Genomic DNA, 22,907 nt, shown 5'->3' with positions numbered 1-22,907 from the left:
GTAGCAACATCATCAAAACCAGTTAACATCACACACCTCGCCAAAGAGAAGCAGTTCCGGCCATCACATTAGGGGTGAGTTAATTAAACGTTTGACCAAATATAGCAGGCTGATTTTTAAGCTGATAATTTTGCATGACCCGCTAATGAGGTTATAAATATCCAAATGGCCCTTAACAGAAAAAAGGTTCCCCACCCCTGATCTAGAGACGCAGTACGTTAATCACGTGGTACGCCAAAACGTAAGAACCAAACTGCTTCCAATCCAGGCGCACATGGTGCCCAACTTGAGAGACAGGAGAACAAGGTCAGGGGTCAGTCTCGACAGAATTCTTGTTTCATGGGGTCTTTAACCAACTTTGTCAGCTTTCTGTGACACTTGAAATTGCCCTCATCACTTAAGGAGCCATAGCATACAGTAATTTAAAATGAGCTGTTACAGTTTTCTTATGATGTGAAATACAGTCCATACATATTAACTTTGATACATTGGATCCGTCATAAAATATCACAATCATTAAAGTGCTGTGTGTTTTTTACATATATAAACTGCTCGTGGGTGCTCTGGTTTGTTCCTGTTTTGAGATTAAAATTTGCAATTATATATTCAATTCCATTTGGGTTCAGTAGTATTTTTATGTATGGTCCTACACTTAAAAAAATCTAGACTCAGCTGTTCCATATAAATGCTATTGTCCCATTTTAAACTATTCCATATTTGCAGAATGTACAGTCCTAAACAGAATTATGCTCTTCTAAACGCAATCACTTCAATTGAATTAGAAGGGTATAATTTTGTTTAGGATTACACTGTTAGCGTTTCAGCAGAACATAACCTTCCTACAGCTTTCCACATGCACAAGTGCCAGTCACCTGCTTTAGACATTAGGATGATTATTTTTTTTTGCCATCAAGTCACATCTGACTTTTGTTGGCTCCCAGGCAGGGGACATTCAGAGGTGATTTGCCATTGCCTGCCTCTGCATCACAACCCTGGTGTTCCTTGGCGGTCTCCTGTCCAAATGCTTGCTTGGATCAATCCTTAGCACCTGAGATGTGACCAGGTCAGACATGCTGGGCTATCCAGGTCAGGACAGACATTAGTGAAGGATTCCTAAAAGACAGTGGCAAAACATGCTGTACATTATTACATGTTGCTTCTTGTAGCTGCAGTTTGGTTCTTAACCAGTAGGTTTTAAAGATGTGTTCTTGTTTGGTTTTAATGGTTTTTAAGATGAGCTTTTGTTACATATGTTTTAATTTGTCAGCTGCCTTGGTAACCCTAATGGAGGCAGAAAGGTAGGTATGAATTTTGTAAACAAAAATTTAATTAAATAAGCCCCCCCACCCCTCCTGTAACAACAAACTATGCCTTAATTATGGAAGTTTTATAGGATGCTAACAATAAAATTCTTTTGAAGGTTGTAAAAACAGTTGGCCTTCGTGAAGTCTGGTTTTTTGGACTGCAGTATGTGGACAGCAAAGGATACTCAACTTGGTTAAAGTTGAATAAAAAGGTAATGTTCTTACAAAAAAATTAAGTCAAAAATAGTTCATTTAGTCTGTAGGTTTAACAATACACATGATGTGTGATCTACAACAATTACTCTTTTGTCAGAGATGAAATATACATTGTTGTAACTTTCTCATGGAAGAATGTTGTTGCTGGGTGCATTAAACTTGTCCACCAATTTGCCTGATCCTCTTTTCAGAATTACTTTTCCCGTGTCTTTTTCCTTGGAGCTAAACATTTTAATTGTAAGGTTGTTAAACATTCTGAAGGCCATTACTAGGATTAACTATCAGATCAGGTACTATGGTTTTTTAAAAAAGTTATGTTGAATAACTATGAAGAAACCCTGTTCTGAGTTGTTTAATACATGTTTAAGTTTAGCAATCCCAATCCTTAAATTCTTTTCTTGAAAGACAGAAGTAGCAATCTCATTTTTATGGAAAAGAAATTTAAATTTTGAGGCTTTTCCTTTTTTTAAAAAAAGTGAAAACATTATCCTAGTAATATTTTTACTGTGCAGTATGTGATCGCTCTTCGTGAAGGTGGATGTGATCTTTCCTTAGACCTTGACTGATCTTTTCTTCCCGGTCTTATATGCCACACCAACCCTGGGATTATCCTTCAGGAAATATTAGGAAGGGGATTTGATCTGTTCCATCACCAAATTGATTTAACCTTTCCGGGTGATTGGAAATTCTGTGGTCTGACTCTGGTTTGATTCAGCCTGGGTCTTTGCCATGAAAGGAATGAGGAACAGAACTCAAAGCTTGTTTCTAATCTCTCCCTGTGGGCAGAGATGGCCAGTAGTGTCTGAACAGGCGCTCTGTCAGAACAGAGAAGGAATGCCACGCTCTGTCCAAGTATTCCAGTCGGCTTTGTTTTACTTGTTACCATTTTGAGGATTCAGTGAGGGGTCACAGAAAAAAGGGAGGAGGTTAGGGGAAGAGTTTGGCCTTAGTAAAAAAGCGTGTTACTGGAGACTTAACTGCAGCTATCCCTGTCTGTGTTGTTGCAAAACATTTTGATACTGATTGAATATTTACCTTTTTATACAGTATTTAACGTTTAAACCCCGCTTCTTCAAAATGCTCTGAAGCAGCTTGGCGTTATGTAAATAACTGAGAATAATTTTTAGCCCTCAGCACATTCACTTCATTTGGGAATTCCAACCTGTGCAGTGCTCGGTAACTTTGGAAATGTTTGGAAAAACCATTCAACAGTAACTCCCCCCCCTCCCCCCCCATGGGATATGTCTAAGTTTTAGCTCCCAATTTTGTGTCCCTGTGGCTGAAAGTTTGATTTATTTTTGCTAAATCATTCTGTTGTATGTAGAAATGTTTCAGAACTGAATTTATATAGTGAAAATTGGAGTAACACAAGCAATACAATGAGGTCTTTAAATGGTTTTATGTAGCCTCTGAAAGCTGTCATGTTTTCCTAATTTGCAATCAATTATTTAGATGTCTGTGTGAATCACAAGTCCTTCAGTGTTGGGCTTTAGAGAGTTGAATTACAGTATATAGCAACCTGTGATTAGATTGCTTTCCCTGAAACTCTGATGTTCTGTACCCCCCTCTAAAAACTCCATCATAGGTAACCCAGCAAGACGTACGGAAAGAAAATCCCCTTCAGTTCAAGTTCAGGTCAAAGTTTTTTCCTGAGGATGTTTCTGAAGAGTTGATTCAAGAAATAACCCAGAGACTCTTTTTTCTGCAAGTCAAAGAAGCCATCTTAAATGATGAAATCTATTGTCCACCAGAAACTGCAGTGCTGTTAGCTTCTTATGCTGTTCAAGCAAAGTATGGCGATTACAACAAGGAGATACATAAACTGGGATATTTGGCAAATGACAGACTTCTTCCCCAGCGGTAAGAAACTTTTATGCCACGTCATAAGCCTGGCAAACTTTGTCAAGTGCACTAGTTCAGCTCAGCCAGGAGAGGCCCTGCTCACCAGTATTGGCAGTTAAGCCAAGAAAAGGCAGAACCATTAGCTCCTTAGGCTTAACGGTAAAATAGCCTGCATATTAAATTTAGTTCAGTAGATGGTAAACATGCAGTTGTGTTTGCATGACTTCTAAAGGAGTCTTTGAATGTTACGGTTGTCAGGTAATTATTTGAGTAGCGCAGTACACGGGTAATGAGGTAAATCGACTTCATTTCTAACATCTATCATAGAAAACAGATTTCTCATATCCATGTCAGCTGCAATAACGCCATGTTTTAAATAATCTAGCGATGAACTTTGAACTGACGTATTGCCATAACTAAAAATACTGGGTGAGCATAGAATATAAGCACAAGGCATGCTTGAATTTAAATGGTTTGCTGTCAGCCACCCGCCAATTTAAAAACATGCAAGCCTTCCACACAGCATTAATAAAGCTTTCAAACTAGACTAACATCCCTTTCAAACTAGACTAACATCCCTTTTTCAATGGAGAGACGGCTGGAAAAAATTCCTGTGGGTGTAGACCAGTGCCATATGCAGAATTATATTAGTGAGCTAAATACATTGAGGGAAGTTGTTCAGGATCTTGTATGATATTCTTTTTTTTAGTTCTAGCCCTAAATTGGCTGTGTAGTTTTTGCAAAAAAAAAACCCCAAATAAAAAAATACATTCCTTAAAAGCGATCCTTTATTTTGACAGTGTTTTGGAACAGCACAAATTAACAAAAGAGCAGTGGGAAGAAAGAATACAGAACTGGCATGAAGAACACAGAGGGATGTTAAGGTAACTTCCTGGTCATAGATATACTCCTCCTTATGGGAAATTGACCCATGTTTGGGATTTATTAAGCAGACACGGTGGTACTTGTTGGCATGTAAATTATTACCCCAAAATGAAATCCATTTGCATTCATTCCTGAATAGGAGGTTATTTGTAATCCATTTATTATTGTTTCTGATTAATGGCTTTAAGTTCTATGGGTGCCAACATATCAATTTATTTTAATGGCTTACCTTTGCTGGGTTGGGTTCACAATGGTACCACTTCTGCCTTTCCTGTAAAGATAAAATGCGGCTCTGTGTAACTTAATTCTTTCCATTGATCAGGGAAGATTCCATGATGGAGTATCTCAAGATTGCACAAGACTTGGAAATGTATGGCGTCAACTATTTTGAAATAAAGAACAAAAAGGGAACTGAATTATGGCTTGGTGTTGATGCTTTGGGCTTGAATATTTATGAACATGATGACAAGTAAGTATTAATATTGCAGTGCTCTGCTGTTCAGAGAATGCGCTTCTTAATAAAGAACATGTTAATAAGGAGATGTATATCTGATCTAGAATGTGTTCTGAGAGGAGCTGAGCTTTATGTGGGTAGGGGGTCCTGCTTTTTCAAGAGCAATAAACTAAACTGGATGGCCTTCTGTTCCATCCATCGTTGATCCTAGGTTTGTATTTCTTGGGTTATTAAACTAAAACGTTTGTCCTTTTACTAAGGATTCTTTCTTACTAAAGGTTGACTCCCAAGATCGGCTTTCCCTGGAGTGAAATAAGAAATATTTCATTTAATGACAAAAAGTTTGTGATAAAGCCCATTGACAAAAAGGCCCCTGTAAGTAATTATTTATAGTTTCTTGTTTTTCTGAAGCATGGACTATTATGTTTTTCTCTTTGGTTATTTTAAGTGTTTTATTGTTAAATTAGTCTGGAGAAGTGAAGATCATGATAGCTGTTTTTTAAATATTTGAAGAGATGTCTCGTTGAAGAGGGAGCAAGCTTATTTTCTTCTGCTCCAGAGATTAGGACAAGGAGTAATCGATTCAAGGTGCAGGAAAACAGATTCCATCTAAACATTAGGAAGGACTTTGTGACAGTAGAGGCTGTTCAACAATGGAATACGCTGTCTTTGAGTGTGGTGGAGTCTGCTTCTTTAGAGGTTTTTAAACAGGCTGGATGGCCATCTGTCAAAGGTGCTTTGATTTCATGGCAGCGGGTGAGACTGGATGGCCCTTGTGGTCTCTTGCAAATCTATGGTTCTATGAGACATTGTATCATACAAGGAAGAACTTCTTCCTCACATACTGTCAAATTTATGTCAGCTTAACAATTTCTGTCGGCAGAGGTGAGGTGGCTTGTAAGACCTCTGCTTTGAAATTCCTCCCTGGCATTTACCTTACTCTCCTTTAGGCTAAAGGTTTACCCAGGCTTTTGACTGAAGGGTCTGTCTTTCTGTCATTGTTTGTATGGCCTGCTGTAGCCTGAGGGTTCTTCTGTGTGTGCTTTAGGCTACTAAATGTTTTATAGCTGGGCTTTCATGTCAATGTTATACTGCTCTTAGATTTTTTTGTATGGCTTTTCTTTGTAAGCCATCTTGAGCAAGTCTCCGGAGACGGGGCATATGGATTTTCTGAATATGTGCAATTTCTCTTTTAACTTTCCTGCTTCTTTCAGGGTAGGGCTAGAAAGGGATTTTGGATATCAAATAACTTCTTTCCATTTTTTACTAATTTCTACTGTTGTCTACTTTCCTTTGAATTAGGCATTTTATGTACAAATCAAAACAAGAAATATTCGCTTTACTCCCTGCTTGTGCATGCACAAATTGTGAATGAGCTGGATTTGGCCTTGACATAAGAACATGGGTTTTTGTTTCACCAGACCAAGGTTTACCTAGTCCAGCATCATCGTTCAGATTTTAAGGCATGCAGATGGCATGGAATTTGAATGTATCTCTACTGCTGTCCCCCTTCCCATCGGGGCCCTCTAGCACCCTCCCATATTTTTTCTCCTGTAGGTCAGGGGAACCCTCAAACTGAGATGCATGGCAGTGAAAAGAGGAAACTAGCCTTTGTTCAAAATCTCATTTGAACAAGTGTCTGTGTTGGGGGGTTGGAATTTGCATCAGTTTATCTCCCTAGCTGCAGCCCCACATGCCTTGTCCCATGCCATTCCTGAGTGCCCCCCTCATCTTTGTGAGTAGTTTTGGTAAGGAAAAAGAGAGAAAGATGCCGCCTTTGAATTCTGATCCCAACTGTAGATGGAATCAGATGATGTCCCGATTTTGCTCCAGACAGCTGGCTAATGATAGAAATACTGCCTCTGACAATGGAGAATCCATTTGACAGCCATTGTCTTGTGGTGGTGAATTTTGTAAGCTAGATGTGTCTCCCAAACTGGTTGCTCGTCTGTCTAGTTCAGTGGTTCTCAACCTTCCTAATGCCACAACTCTTTAATACAGTTCCTCATGTTGTGGTGACCCCTAAATTGGTATATATAAAATATAAAAAGACCGTTTTCCGATGGTCTTAGGCGACCCACAGGTTGAGAACCGCTGGTCTAGTTGCTTGGATTATAGACAGGGAGAGGAAAAAAATGTGTTGGACATCAGCAGTATATTTTTAAGTTGTGTGTTTGCGGGGTGTGTGTGTGTGTCTTTAGTGTAGTCACTTTTCCAGTTTCCTTGGAACTCATCTTGCATTCCATTGCACGGTCACCTAATTCACAAAGATCATTTTTTTGGAGCTTTTCCCAGTCTGCTGTGGATTTCATCATCATCATTGTACATAATTTTGGCATCCCCTGCGTGCTTTTTTTACTGATCACTCCTACTTCCAGAAAATTTCTGAATAAGCTTTTTAAAAAGTTCTTTGTGGAGCTCTGCTGTTTCCTTTCATTGTGAGGGCTGTCTACTTGTTCCCCGTCTCTGTTCTGGTAATAACCTTCTCCAAATGCCATGACTCAGTTTTACTCAGAGCAGTTTTACTCAGAGAATCTTTATCTAAAGCATCTTAAAAGTTCAAATATACATTGCTGACTAGATCACTTTTATTGTGTTTGGAGCAGCTAATTCCTCTGAGTAGTCCCAACATCCTCTTCATCAGTTGGTAGTTAGGGAAACTAAATCAAGATTTGTATTAAAGACGGCTTGCATCTTATTTTGCTCTTAAGTGTATGTATCTGAAAGTAAGGGAGATTTCAAGTTTTTTCATTTCTTTAGGACTTTGTGTTTTATGCACCACGTCTGAGAATAAATAAGCGAATATTGGCATTGTGTATGGGAAACCATGAGTTATACATGAGAAGGAGAAAGCCAGATACAATTGAAGTTCAACAAATGAAGGCCCAGGCCAGAGAAGAGAAACATCAAAAACAGATGGAGAGGTATGATACAGACAATTATTTATAAATTCCCCGTGACATTTAGGACTTGCTACACAGCTGTGCCAATGTGAAATAGCCTAGCACATATGAATATTAAGTGTGCTTAATGCAGGAGTCCCCAACCTTTTTGAGGCTGTAGTCTCAATTCTGATACAGCATGATGGGTGGAGCCACAAAATGTTAAATGTCACAAAAAAGTGACATGTTAAATTGTTTATTTTATTATCCAAACATGAAATTATATGTTTGTAATATGCCAGGACTGGAGTTTTTAAAAAATTAAATCTTTATTAATTCAACAATATATTATATAGGTTCCACAACATAAAGGCAATTTTTATAACTTGAAACAAATGTATAAAATAGAAGACTTCCAACTTGGCTTACAGAAAACTTGTTTAACTACCATGCCCGTACTGTAGATCTTTTCTCTACTTTTGAAAGGTAATACTAAAAGCAAAAGACAGAGAAAAGATTGGAATATTGAAGATACTTTGTTGTGGAATCCATGCAGAAAGCATTGGTTAGGTTATACCGCTCTGGTTCTGCTACCTGAGAAGAAAATCTTGCTTAGGGAAAGGAGTTGTTCTGGACACCTAACATTGGCACTTTGTAGGAGACAAACAATAACTTGATGTTACTTGATAATTCTGTAGGAGGCATGCAGTGTTGAGAGTTACTTACAGGCAAAATGAGTAGTGGAGAAGGGGAACAAGCTGTCTCAAGCCCCTGAGATACGTAATGATCTTGAAGGGGGGATTCTGGAGTGACCGTGTTTTCAATATTTTGTTCCTTCTGTGATTCCTTGCAGGCCAACCCTTTTATTGTTTAACTTGTTTCTTTCTGCAATAATCCTACCAGTTGAACTTTAAAGACCTAGGGTATAACTTTAATGTTATCTCCTTGAATGAACCTGGTTACAATGGACATTAAATTGAGATGAGTATCAGTGTATTGTCGAAGGCTTTCATGGCCTGATTCAACTGGTTGTGGTGGGTTTTCCAGGCTGTGTGGCCGTGGTCTGGTGGATCTTGTTCCTAATGTTTCGTCTGTATCTGTGGCTGGCATCCACGGATGCAGGCGAAACGTTCGGAACGAGATCCACCAAACCACGGCCACACAGCCCGGAAAACCCCCCACAACCAATGAGATGAGTATTCCTTTGTTCTCGCTCTGTGGAGAAGGGATATTCCAGCTGGCTGTTCAGGGAGGCAGGGATAAGCAGTCATTTCCTGTCTCTTGCACAGGAATTCCTAGCGCTAGTTAGCCCTGCCTCCCTGAGCAGCCAATGGGAATAGCCCAGATTCAAGATGCCCTGCTTACCTCAGAACAGAAGGAACCCTCACAGTGAGTATCCAAGGTTCTGTTCGTCTGCTTATATTCTGTATTTCATTGATTTAGAGCTCAGCTGGAGAATGAGAAAAAGAAAAGGGAAATAGCAGAAAAAGAGAAGGAAAGAATAGAACGTGAAAAGGATGAACTGATTGAGCGGCTAAGACAAATTGAAGAACAGACGATGAAGGCCCAAAAAGGTGAGCTCTTAAATCTTCCTTTTTAAAACAATATTTTTTAAAATTGTATTTTTTCTAGAAAGCAAGATCATTGCTATCTAGTTATAATATTGGAAGGTTCACTACTAATTGCTAAAAAAAACTCATGAATTAAAGTGTTGCACTTTTTCTAATGGCAAACTTTGCCCATTTGCATAAGATATGAATGGTGTGTGGACAACTTGATTCGATACCTAATCTTCATTCTGAGAGTGGAATATGACCACATTTTGTGTTAATTCTATACTCTGTCTTGAGTCTCTGAGAGAAAGATGGGCTGTGACTGAAATAAATAAGCAGTTTTGTTCAAAATTGAATGCTTATAAGTAAAAATAGTGTCCATGAATACTTTGGCACCAGCTTCAGGGTTAACTTCAGAGAACTGTGGGCAGAGGGAAAACACGTGCAAGCTCTTTTCCCACAAATACTTCTGGAAGAGTTGCAGGGTGGTGATTGGCAAGCTCTATAATGGTTCTCATGCTAATTTACAAGAAGACGCAAGCAGAAGAATACCTGTGTCCCCCCTGCATGTGGTATCGCACAGTTCTTTCAGGAACGGAAAATGCTGTCTGCTTGCAGAATGCCACTTTAGATACAGTCCAGCTAGGTTAAACCACACCTAGGTTAAAACTACTTTAAATAGAAGAACTCCAGGTTCCTAAAATTCCCAGTTGTTATACTGACAACCTTTTAAAGTTTCTTTCCAGCAGTGTAATTAGTGGGACGTGTCCAAGAAGAGAGGCAGTTTCCATTTTCTCCTTGTAGTCTGTCTTTGGCTTTCTTTTCACTTCTTTACCAACAGTTGCCTTGTCCGCTTCTTCTGATTCATGCGATCGCTGGTGGTTTTGCACAAATGCAAATTCCTTTTGAGAGCTGAGCTCCAAGAAGTTGAACAGTTTTTAAAGACGTTGAAAAACATTTTGGCAAACAATATTTGCAAACATATCTGCAAACAAAGTGATTGGAGAAACCACTGTGCTAGCTCAATGCTGCGTGTAAAATTGGTGTTTGATTATAATTTGACTGATGTTTGAGTTGCAGTACGGAGAAAATTGGTTCTCTGTTGAAAGTTATACTTACAACTGCTCTTGCTTCTTAAGATATGACATTGTCATCTTGACAGTCTTTAGGTTTACATCTTGACCTAACACCTAGCATGGATAGGTAGTATTTGGTGATCAAATCTGACCTTGCAAGTGAAGTATCTGGTCCTTTGCGCAGAATTGGAAGAACAGACGAGGAGGGCTCTGGAGCTGGATCAGGAACGCAAGAAAGCGAAAGAGGAAGCAGAGCGCTTGGAAAAGGACCGCAGAGCAGCCGAAGAGGCTAAAGCTACTCTTGCAAAACAGGCTGCAGACCAGATGAAGAATCAGGAGCAGCTGGTAAGAAGCAACCAATCAACTGATTTGTGAAGGAATATGTTTCCTAGGAATCCTTGTTCAAACCCTGATAAAGCTGAGAGGAGCAAGGTACCTTTATCTTTTATTTGAGTATTTGTACCCCGCATTTTCCTCATGGTCCAAGTGGCCTACAATAACATTTTCAGTTTAAAGCCAAAAATAATTGACAAAACCCAAATCTTCTCACCTCCCAAAAAGATGCCTGCTGATCCAAACTCTTTCAAAAGCCCTGACAAATAGGGATGCCTTGCAGGGCCTCCTGAAGTTCTCCAAAGAGGCTGCTGCCTTGCCTTCTCAGTAGCCCCATTCTGTAGAATCAGAGCCATAATGGGAAAGGTTTGGGCTCTGGTCAATGCCAGTGCAGATATAGAAGAAGATGGTCCTTCAAATATGTAGATCTTAGGTTGTGAAGGGCTGTAAAGTTCACAACCAGTACCTGGAAGTTCTGAGGAAGAGCTCACATCAGATTTCCCCTTTCTTCCCTCTTGGAACAAGCCAGAGTATCACCTCTGAACCTCACGAACAGCTTTTGGGAGGACACTGCAAGGGGAGAGATTTATTCTGTAAACTTTCTCCAGTAACGCTTTCTTACAACAGATTCAGTGAAATTTCCAGGAAAAACACTGCAGAACCGTCAGTGGATAACTTTCATTTGTCTCTTTTAGGCAGCAGAACTTGCCGAATTCACTGCAAAGATTGCACTTTTGGAAGAGGCCAAGAAGAAGAAGGAAGAAGAAGCTTCAGAATGGCAGCACAAAGTAATTCTTCTGCGTCGTAAAACAGGGAGTGGTGAAATGAAAGCCATTCTGACAGTCATGCCAAGGCTGCCCCCCCCCCCCCACTCAAAAGCATAGTTGTCACATTCTGGTTTTGTTGGGTGAAAATAATTTATAGCATTATGGAGTCCTGCCTGTGTTTCTTGTTTTGAGATGGGAGACAGACTGGCAGTGGACTCCTAACCACTAGGCTTAGAAGCTGCTTAGGATTGTACTGTCAGCTTGCCTTGTACGTTGCCCTGCCCTTGCAGTATCCATTTGCCATAGCAAGGATCCCTTTGAGTATATTGTACATACCTTCTTTTCAGTCAGGGTCTGGATTTCCTGGGTTTCAGGAGATGCCAGGCGCAGATAAACCAGCAGGCCATATGCGATTTTCTAGTTTAAAGAATTAGGGTGGTGAGAATGTGTTAGCCAGAGGTTCCTTTCCCCTCTTACCAGGTATAAAATATTACTGCATCCTGGGCCCGACTGTGGTGCTAAATTGGTTTCTGTCAGTTTGGGTAGGGCAGTGGTTCTCAACCTTCCTAATGCCGTGGCCCTTTAATACAGTTCCTCATGCTGTGGTGACCCCCAACCCTAACATTTATCCATTTTACAGATGGAGAACACTGATGCAGAGAGTCTTAGGCGACCTCTGTGAAAGGGTCGTTCGACCCCCAAAGGGATCCTGACTCCCAGGTTGAGAACCACTGGTGTAGGGGCTTATAAATGTCTTAGTAAATGTACCTGTGCCCAAGGGGTTGCTTACGCTGATGTCTCTCCCTAAATTTCAGGCTAAACATGGGCTATATTTCTTGATTGCATATAGCAAAAGCCGCCAACTCCTTTAAAAGCATTTATGTTGCCCAGTCATGCAGTAGGGTAGGTGGTGGCTTATAAGTGTTTTGTGCCCTGTATTTCCATGCCGAGCTGGCTTGGGTGCAGGGATGCTTAAGCTACTGATCTACTTTGGAGGCATCAAGTAACTTCTCTTACAAATCAGTAGTAGTAGTAGTAGTAGTAGTAGTAGTAGTAGTTGTTTGGATTCATACCCCACCTTTCTCCTGTAAGGAGACTCAAAGGGGCTTACAATCTCCTTTCCCTTCCCCCCTTCCACAACAAACACCCTGTGAGGTGGGTGGGGCTGAGAGAGCTCAGAAAAGCTGCCGTGTGTGGGAGTGCACAGGCTAATCTGAATTCCCCAGATAAGCCTCCACAGCTCAAGCGGCAAAGCAGGGAATCAAACCCGATTCCTCCAGATTAGAGTGCACCTGCTCTTAACCACTACACCACTGCTGCTCCTGCTGCTCAGCAGTTTTACTGCTGAGGTAAAACTGGAACCAGCAAGCTTCTTCAGTCAAGTTTTGTTTCACATCCGCATGGCAGGCTTGGTATTGTCTAGTTTGGCTCTGACTCTTTCCACATGCAAGCATAGGGTAGTTTGTGGCCTTTAAGGAATCTTTCTCGCCCTTTTAGGCTTTTGCAGCCCAAGAAGATTTGGAAAAGACCAAAGAAGAACTGAAGACGGTGATGTCTGCTCCTCCCCCACCGCCACCCCCACCCCCACCAGTTGTTCCTCCTACGGAGAACGAACACGACGAACAGGATGAGAATAACGCTGAAGCTAGCGCCGAACTGGCTTCCGAAGGGGTTGAAAACCACAGGAGTGAGGAAGAGCGAGTAACAGAGACACAGAAGAACGAACGTGTTAAGAAACAGCTCCAGGTAACGGAGGTTTTTTTAGACGGGACTTGTGCCATTGACTCAAATGGGACAGCTTTGTTACATACATTTAAGCATGCTTACAAAAGTTCCGCTCCTTTCTCGGGGCTGTAGCTCTCTCCCTAATGTATGACAAACTGTTCTTGATACTTACAAACCTGCTCATATGTTTGGGATAGTTACGGCTGGATCACTCAGTTAAAAGCTTACAAGGTTGTTTGCATCATTTTAATAGGTAAAACAATTAGCTAGAAAGGAAAGAAGTAAAACAGTCGAGATAGTAAAACAGCAGCAGAAAGCTATAGCTAGGCCTGAGCAGCTTTTTTTCGGAAATTTTCGGGTTCAACTTTAAAAGTCCTAAACATTTTCAGGAAAGCCTAAAAAACCAATACCCTGGATCAGCTTTTTCGGCTTCCCTGAGTATCTTTGAGTTTTTAGAGCTGAACCCGAAAAATACAAGCCCTGCACAGTTGTTTGCAGGGATCAGCTGACCCCGGCATTCAGATGTGTGGAGCCCCACCCCCGCTGGCACAGTTGGAACTGACTTGGCAAGCGGAGAGGGAGGGTTGCTGGTGGAGATCAGGGTGGGATCAACAACCTCCCAATCCCTCAGGCTGCTGAAAAAGCTGAAATGTATGGCTTTTTTTGGGGGGGGGGGTGTGTGTGTCTGTCATTCAGATTTACTGAATGATCAGCCCTAGCTGTTGCCAAACCTTTCACGGTCTCTGAGAGGGGGGTGGACGTTCTGGCTGGATGCTCAGGGCTATTCATGCAGTTCACTGGTTTGTGTCCATAGTGCGTGTTGTTTCGAAGAAATCTGTATTTCATACTTTTCACACATTCAAAATGAAGTAATTTGTTGTTTTAAGAAGTATGTGGATAAACAAAGTATTAATGGGATGGCAGTTTGATTCGTTTTCTTACCTGTGCAGTTCCCAAGCTATTTAATTTAATAACATGAGTGGTAACTGTTTGTCAAAGAAAAATGCTCTGAGTATAGAAGATGACGACTTTGGATTTATACCCCTCCTTTCTCTCCTGTAAGGAAACTCAAAGGGGCTTACAGTCTCCTTTCCCTCTCCCCCCCCCCCCCCCCAACAAACACCTGCAGGGTAAGTGGGGCTGAGAGAGCTCCAAAGAACTGTGACTCGCCCAAGGTCACCCAGCTGGTGAGCGTTGGAGTGCACAAGCTAGTTCCCCAGATAAGCCTCCACAGTTCAAGTGGCAGAGCAGGGAATCAAACCCCGTTCTCCAGATTAGAGTACACTGCTATGCCACTGCTACTCTGTCGAACTAGTATGGCATTTATTCATTTATGTAGCAACACAGGTAATTCAGGGGACAGTAGCTTAATTTTTCCAATTAAAAAAAAATTGCTACAGTGGGAAGGTGCTGTGACTTTGTGATAGAGTCCTGGCTTTGCAAGCTGAACATCTCTGGTTCAGTCCTGGGCATCTCTTCAGCCACTGCTGGTCAGAATGGACAATACTTTGCATTGGTCTGACTAGTGTAAGGCAGAGGGGGTGACGTATTCAAATCTTGCTTTTGTTCCGCTTGACTCTTCAACATCAAACTGTTTAACTGAGGCTGAAATGAAGTTTGCCTTTTAATTCAAGTGCTTGGAGTAGGCTGTCCTGTGAAGTTCCCTTTATAAAGTCTTTGATCTCTTTAATAATGCATAGAATGGTCCCATTTACTTTGGAAGGACATCAAAACCAATATACAAGCTTCCTGGCAATATCATTTTACGATTAAGCATTGTACGAGTCTATGATATGTTCAGGGAAAGGGCCCTTCAGTTAGTGATTTAAAAATAGCCAAACAGATTTAACTACAACCTCAGTCTTTTATGAGCTTCGTGGTGCGAAGTTCTTCAGTTTCCCCAGACCCCTCAGCAGACCCCTCTTATGTTCATTGGGCTTTTGAGGGGGAGGTGCATTAAGAGGAATGTTGAAAAGATGGGCTACTGTGAACCCATTCTGTTCATAAGATAAGATAAACTTTAATGTCATTGTGCACTCACAACGAAAATACAAACATCCCCGATGCACATTTCTGCAGTCCTCACACCCCATCTTCCACAATCCCCCTTCCAACCATCCCTACACAGCCACAGCCACGTCAACATGACACCATGGAGTTCAGCATAGCCACAGCTCTGGAACAGAAACTGTCTCTGAGCCTAGTTGTCCTTGTTTTTATGATCCTACATCGTCTGCCAGATGGTAATATTTTAAAAAAAAGAGTATGCAGGGTGAGATGGGTCTTTCAGAATATTCTTAACTTTCTTTAAGCAGTGGGAATTATAGAGTTCTTCCAGAGAGGGGAGAGGGCATCCAATAATTCTCTGGGCAGTAGTAATCACCCTATGGAGCGCCTTCCTATCTGCCGCTGTGCAACTGGGAGATTGAATCCAAACCATTGTGTGTATGAAAGTGAGATCCTTGAACTTCGTACTTGAAATGTTCCCTGCTTTCAAGAGGCCTTTCTGTTGCCAGTGGGCTCTTTGGTTGAAGGTGTTGATAGGAAGTGTGTAGAATTTTACAACTAACCATTTAAAGTCTTGCTTTCAGTTTCCTGCTAACCTTGCCCATGTGACTTCCTTTGGTTGGCAGGTGGAAAATCTTGGGTAGAGACCGTCTTTCACGCCTGCTTGATTTAATATTGTTTGGCCTCCATATTTAGCACACTGATTTATGACCCAGGGCCTTGACTTGAAGTTCTGCATACATAATCCTGCAACCATAGTTCAGTTTTTCAGCTGTCTCCCATCCAGGGCGGCAGAAACTACTTCCTGATGTTGGTGGATAGGCTGCCCCCAAAGACCACCAGGAATATAGGTTGAAGGGAAAACCCTACCTTATGAGTGCAGTGTAAGCATTGGATCACAGCTGGCATCCTTGCCATCCAGATCGTAAGAATACTAGAAATAATGAAATCAGAATTAGTTTTTCTCGTTGAACAAATTCTGATATTTTTTTTTGTACATGTTCAGGCTGCTTGGTTGGGGGACGAAGGCACAGGGTTGAGTTAGGCTGGACAGTCTTCTTATGCCAAATGAAACCTAGCTCGATGACCAAAAGTGTGAATCTCTAAACTCTTTTTCGTTCAACAGGCCCTGAGCTCTGAGTTGGCCCAAGCAAGGGATGAAACCAAGAAAACGCAGAACGACGTCCTTCACGCTGAGAATGTCAAAGCGGGCCGCGACAAATACAAGACTCTGCGACAGATCAGACAAGGCAATACAAAGCAGCGCATTGATGAGTTTGAAGCAATGTGAGAGTTGATATTTTGCATATATGTTCTTCGTTAAGCTTGAACCACCAGCAGAGAAACCCAGGCCTTTTCCACTCATGAAAGGAACACCCCCCCACCTTGCCAAAGCACTTATACCAGTTTGTGGTTGAGCAGCATTTCATGAGTCATTCAACATTAAGGCAGCCCTGTCATTTCTGGCTCGACGTGAGGTTGTGGTCGCTGTTTCCATGATCTCACATCCTATCATTTATTCTTTATCCTCTAAAAGAGTAGCGCAGGGTGAGGCTGTTGTCTGAGCATTGATCATTTGAAAAGACAACGGCTTTCTGCTTATAACTGGCCATGGTTTTGGAAGGGTGCACTTTGGAATGTTCTTTGCAGCTTAGCGTGTTGGCAAGAAGTCTGACGTTGCTGAATTTATTGCATATTTTCAGAAGGGTTTTTTTCCCCTCCCAACTCTCGAGTGGAATTCTTTGGTGTTTCACCTCCTGTCATCATAGATGGTTTTCTTTGCCTGTTTGTTCACAAAGGTCTAGATGGCAGGTAGCCGTTCCAGCATTCTCTCGCTCACCTTTTTTTTTATAATAAAAGAAATGGAACGTTATCTGTAGAATATCTCCTGCTTAAGAGGTCTGTTTTTACTGCATTCTTCAATGAACCAGATAAAAGTAGGGAGCAGTTAAGTGCCCCCACCTTGCATTCTCTTAGCCCGGCGAATTGCAAGGTGGAAAACCTGGACCTTTCTGGCAAGGGAGCATATGAAAACATCGGTCCCGAGATGGGGACAGAATCCTACCTCACTATATATACATGATGACCGGTCCTTCAAACACCATATTGAAATAACTGTGTTAAGCCGGGTTCCTTCCTGGATAGTGGCTACACAAATCTAGGCGCTTTTACTCTTTTTTACTTGGTTTTTTTTGGTTTTGCTAGAGCGTAGATTTCAGACAGTATTCAGCTGCCTTTTTGTTGAGTAAAACTGTGCATCGTGTATTTTACATTTTTTTTTTTTACAAAAAATGTAACCTATCACTGGTATACCATCCAATGGGAGGGTATGAAATGGCTGGATTTGAACATATTTTCTGGATTCCCTTGCGCTAGACCAGCATTTCTCGGGGACACATTTCTTAATGAAGGTGGTATGTGGAACAGTGCTGCCTTATGCTTGTTTTTTGGGGCCTCTTTGCACATCATGTCCTTCCCATTCCTTTGGTGATAACTCTGAAGGTGTGAGGGAACAGCATGCACAGTTCTCTGCCTTTTTGTTAAACCTGATTTACGGAGACTGTAGCAGAACAACAGCAAAAGAGCGGTATGAACAAACTCGACATACACTCAGCAAACATTGAACGTGCATTATACATGTGAGTCCTTGTCTCATCTAGTTCTCCTCGAAACGACTAATGACAAATCTTGGATTTTTGCATCGTCTGTAGAAATCGAATCATGTACTTATCTCATAGATCTTGAACTAGCAGTTGGGAGAAAGAAGCGCTGCTTTCTCTGAGGATGGTTCAGCTACCTTTTGTTTGGTATTATGCATTCAAAATTTACACTTACCTATTAAAATTGCCATTTTATTAAATTTTCATGCACAGGTTTCTTATAAACAGTTCTGTTGAGGGTTTTTTTTTGGAGGGGGGAGGAACTGAATTGAAGGGAGATGAGTAGTGGGAGGACATCACGAGAGGGGGATATATAATGATGTACACACGCAAGTATTCTGGATTTTGTGGATAATGGTAGCTGGCTAACCTTGAATAGATTGGGCTACAAACGCTGTGCACACATTCAAACACTGCTTGGTTTCCCCTTACTATCTGCTACTAGTAGTTGAACATGGGTCTTAAATGCATTGGAGGTTTTCATGGACTGAATCATGAGGCCTGGATTCCCAGAGCATTAGAAAAGTATAGCATGCCTGGCGCAACGCTATGCTAGTATTTCCTGGTTCCTCCCTGAAAAGTGTGCACATGCATTGATATGCCAGTCTGTCAGTGGGGTGGGGAGGGATGCCAGTTAGATCTGCTGTTCATAATCTACAATGTATAGGTTAGCGTTGAAATGGATGTAATCCATTTATAAAAGCTGTGTGGATTTTTCTAAGCAGTTGAGAAAAAATAAACATCTGTAACAAGGTTTTCATAGTGAACAAAAGGGGTGATAATGGTCGATCACCAGCTTTTTTTGGGGGGGGGGAGCGCTTAACGATGTAGAGACGTCAAGAAAATACTTGATGAAGTAATTTTACAACATGCTTTCTTCCCTCTTCTCCCCATTAGCATCATGTTTTTTTGTGTTGTAAAAATCAAGCTACAGTCAATAACCTCTATTATTTTGGATAACGTTCATTGGCTAACAATAAAGAGAATACAGTTAATTCTTCTGAGGTCCACTGTTGTTATTTAACCCATCTTTCTCCTGATAGCGTTGTTTAAATATGTAGTAAAATCCTACATTTGTTGAGCAAAACTGGATCAAAAACTTTAAAAATAATTGGACCAAAGTTTGCTCCTGAGCACCCCAAAACAGCATAGGATCGTTCAGTGTGAGCCCTTTTCCTTGATTCTTCTTGAGATGACATGACAAGGAATCAGATGCATGTACTCCCACTGCTTTTGCCACATGCTTGATAAACAGGTTTCATCACATCTTGGTCATGCTAACCGGGTTTTATCATGTACTCATTTGGGGTAGGTGTTTATGGAGACAGCACAGATGTTTATCGCTGTACACAAAGATCAAGATCCAGAGAACAGAGCAAAACTTCTGCTACAATGATTTGGACCTTTCCTGCCTTCCCCTTTTCATTTGGACCTTTCCTGCCTTCCCCTAAGGAGGATAAACTTACCTTAGTTACTGACCTCCTTGAATGACAAATGGGATGGTTTCTTGCTCATGGAAGGGGGCAAGGGATGGATGCATTTGAATTAATGTTGCACATGAAAAGTAACCCCATTTGTTACTTCAAAGCTATTCTCTGCCTGTTTCTGTGCAATCCAGAATGCCTGAAATGCTTTTATGACATAGCCATTTTGACATTTGTGCTCACCTGGGTTATGAGTATTGGAATAACTAGATTTTCAGTTTCTTCCAGTCAGAGGAGCATGTGATACTCAGCATTAACGCTGTCAGCTCAACAGAAAGTTTTCCCTCAGCAGAGATACAGGTATTTGTAATTTTGGCTTTGTGGCTGTGGTCTGTCTCATTAGTGAAGGAATACAGAGTGGCCGGATTTTTGAACTTGGGTCAAATCCCTACTCAGTCATCAAAAACTCCGGTTGACCTTGGGGCTAGTCATTCAGATGAAGAAACCCAACAGCGTAATTGTGAGAGTAAAGTAGACAAACCTTCAGTGCTGAGTTCCTTGGCAAGATTCAGAGGCTGGAAACTCAGTAGGATTTCAACACTAAGTGTGTTCAGTTTCCTTTCGACTGCCAAAAATGTCGTCTCTGGAGTTTCTGCTGGCTATAGCAGAGAGATCATTTTTGGTGTCGATTGCATAGATCTGAGAAGCGTTTCAGAATTTTTGAGGAATGATTGAGGAAAGGAAACCTTGCTGCTATGCCAAAATGAAAAGTTCTGTAACATAAGTTGCCTTCCCGCACTGCGGGGCGGGGGTGGTGGTGGTGGTGGTGGTTGGTCAGGAAGACATCATGTAGGATCCAAGGGACATCTTGTATTACTGTGCTCCTCCTTCTGAACACTTGTCATTGTGACCATCACTGGATTTCACATTTCCATTTTGAACTGGTACGTGTGGAGATCTGGGTGGATCCATATTCATTTCTCCAAGGGTGCAGTTCATGTCACAGCATGTTTTCTGCATAAGGTCTTCTCACGGGAGTTGCATGGAATCAAAGTGGAATTCTAAGGTATGTGTTATAACACATGTTATTCATGTAAGTCTGAATAATCTTTCGTATTGGTAATGAAGGTTAATCTGATTAGGAAAGTGGCCACGTGTGTGTGACATAGGCCTTGAAAAAGCACCCCTGCCTGATTGCCACGTAGCATCATAAATATTTTAAAAAAACCAAGGGGCTGGGTCTACACATGCTGTTTTACCAGCAGGATGATATTTTTATTGGAGCCTGACCCTCCCCCTTTTGCTGCTCTGTACTGGTCCTGAGGATTGTGTTGGGAGTACCAGCAGGAGCGATTTGGATTCTGGGACCGCAGGCTAGCTGTACTGGAAGTTGGCTGTATATTAGGAAAAAAACATTCTACAGCACGTGTAGTTCAGTAGTGGAATTGACTGCCTAGTGAGGTGGGAAACTCCCCTTCTTTGGCAGTTCTCAAGCAGCACCTGGATGCTCGCCGGTCAGGGTTTCTTTAGGCGATCCGGCATTGAGCAGGAGGTTGGACTAGATGGCCTGTGTGGCCCCTTCCAACTCTGTGTTCCTTGACCACCCACAATATCAGAATTTCATGGGCAGGTGAAAGAGCACTGGGGGAAGTCCCACTCTGCTGATGAGTTGAGTGCAAAGCACCTATGCTTCTAAGTGCACATTGATACCGTGGTCTTATTGTGTGGGACTGACTTTCACAAGATCACTTGCCATTCCAAGACCATCCTGTGAAACAGACTGTGGTGATGGAAATGCCATCAAGTTGCAGATGATTTATGGAGACCGCTTTGGGTTTTTCAGGGCAAGGGACAGAGGTGGTTTGCCGTTGCCTCTTTGTTGTGACTCTGGATTTCCATGACGATCTTCCATCCAAATACTAACCAAGGCTGACCCTGGTTAGTGTCAGAGCTGATGTGATTAAACGTAGTCAAATGTGATTGTGCAGTGTGCTAGTATGACCTGCCCCCCGCATCCCCCAAATAAGTTTCATGCCTTCTGTTGGGCATTCTACATGCGCATGCTCACTACAGGATGCCTTGGTCTGCTCCTTTGGTAAAGTGAGGGTGGTAGCAGTGCTTCCACATGTGACTGTTTCACCACTTTTGACCTGCTTGAAAATATGAGTGGGACCCTTTCCCGCTGTTCTTACAAGGAAGGTCTTATTTCCAGGTCTTTTTAAAGAGTAACATTGTGAGTGAAAGACAGGTTATGGCCTTATTCTGTAGGGCTGCACTCATGCTCATGCCATAATCACCAATGTATTGTCGAAGGCTTTCACGGCCGGATTCAACTGGTTGTGGTGGTTTTTCCGGGCTGTGTGGCCGTGGTCTGGTGGATCTTGTTCCTAACATTTTGCCTGCATCTGTGGCTGGCATCTTCAGAGGTGTATCACAGAGAGCAGTCTGGACACACTTCTCTCTGTGATACCCCTCTGATACCCTCCGTGTTTTCCGGGCCACACAGCCCAAAAAACCCACAACCACCATTGCTTGGGTTTTTGCTGATGTCATGAGTGGGCACAGGAAGTTGTCATACAGCAATAATCATCATATGAAGTTACCTTATTCTTTCACCACTGATCCATCTAGTTCTGTGCTATCTGCTCTTGCAGTAGAGTCCAGGATCTCAAGCACAAAAGGGTCTATCACAACCCTGTACCTAAGATTTTGTTACTGGAGAAACCAGAGCTCAATCCCTGAGATGTTCTGCGTGCAGTGTGCTGTACTACTGACCCGTGAGTTAAGTTCAGACTCAAGAGGCTTCTGAAAGCCATCTATTGGTAAAATGGAATTCTAGAGGGCAGCTTGAAAATATTTACAATATTCATATCCCGCATTTCACCAATCAATACAGCAGCTTACACCAACCTGCTTAAAATGACATCACACAAAAATACGATATAAATAAAAAGCCATACCCCCATCATAATGGACTTCTACATGGAAGCCACAAAAAGCTTGCTGGAAAAGTTTAGCCTTGCAGTGCTTTTGACATTTCCGCAGTTCCCTTTGCTCCTGGAAAGCCTGATCCATAGTCCAGGAGCAACCACTGGGGAATCCTGACCTGGACTAAAACTGACCTTAGTAACCTGCTGGAGGAAAGGTTCGTAATCTCAGGTCTGATTATTGAAGTTGCCTCGTGAGCACAAAGGAGGATTTGTGTCCTTTTCTATTCAAATCAGGGCCACAAATGGTTAAAAGGAGCACTATAAAACATACCAGTACTTTAAGACCTGAACAATATATAAAAAGAGACACCAATAGTGAGGGTCTAAAGTGGTGAAATACTTCAAGAATTAATACTAGGGCCTTGAAGTGAACTCAAAAGAAAATTAGCAGCCAGTGCAATGCTGATAAACTCAGGGCAATGTGATTGAAATGCTTTGTCCCTTTCAACAGTCAGGTAGTACCCCACTTGCAGCTGTGTGTTGTCTTTAAGGGCAGCTTTATGTAGCGTGTACTACAATAATCCAGTCTCACAGTTTCTATGGCATGGATTAGAGCTGCTCAGTCTTTAAACTGGGAAGTTTCCTATGCCGAACGATGTTTGAAAAGATTCTTTGGTCACCTGGTTTACCTGCTTTTCCAGCCAAGCTTATTAATTCTTGACTGAATCCATTAAAACCGTGCTATCTGTGGTTCTATAACTCCCTTCAAGGACTGTCACCATCTCAGCTAGCATTAACTTCCTCTTACCAGGCTTTTCATTATGTTCTTCTAAGCCACTTGCCTACAGC

At 41.8% G+C, this 22,907-nt stretch overlaps 1 protein-coding gene across 1 annotated transcript in view; it reads left to right on the top strand.

Annotated features, from left to right (window-relative positions):
* RDX (radixin) overlaps positions 1 to 18,699 on the top strand; it is a 40,620-nt gene extending 21,921 nt beyond the window's left edge. Inside the window, exons 4-14 of the mRNA XM_048492936.1 lie at positions 1,421 to 1,516; positions 3,106 to 3,380; positions 4,163 to 4,246; positions 4,570 to 4,716; positions 4,980 to 5,076; positions 7,462 to 7,625; positions 9,027 to 9,157; positions 10,397 to 10,557; positions 11,241 to 11,333; positions 12,810 to 13,058; positions 16,171 to 18,699. Of these exons, the coding sequence (XP_048348893.1) occupies positions 1,421 to 1,516; positions 3,106 to 3,380; positions 4,163 to 4,246; positions 4,570 to 4,716; positions 4,980 to 5,076; positions 7,462 to 7,625; positions 9,027 to 9,157; positions 10,397 to 10,557; positions 11,241 to 11,333; positions 12,810 to 13,058; positions 16,171 to 16,335 (1,662 nt within the window). The 3' untranslated portion in view covers positions 16,336 to 18,699. The remainder of the gene's footprint in view (positions 1 to 1,420; positions 1,517 to 3,105; positions 3,381 to 4,162; positions 4,247 to 4,569; positions 4,717 to 4,979; positions 5,077 to 7,461; positions 7,626 to 9,026; positions 9,158 to 10,396; positions 10,558 to 11,240; positions 11,334 to 12,809; positions 13,059 to 16,170) is intronic.
* The last annotated feature ends 4,208 nt before the right edge of the window (positions 18,700 to 22,907 follow it).

Source organism: Sphaerodactylus townsendi, linkage group LG04 (genome assembly GCF_021028975.2).
Source record: "Sphaerodactylus townsendi isolate TG3544 linkage group LG04, MPM_Stown_v2.3, whole genome shotgun sequence".
NCBI lineage: Eukaryota > Metazoa > Chordata > Lepidosauria > Squamata > Sphaerodactylidae > Sphaerodactylus > Sphaerodactylus townsendi.
The sequence above is the reverse complement of the archived record's forward strand: the minus strand, read 5'-3'. Positions and strand labels throughout refer to the sequence as shown.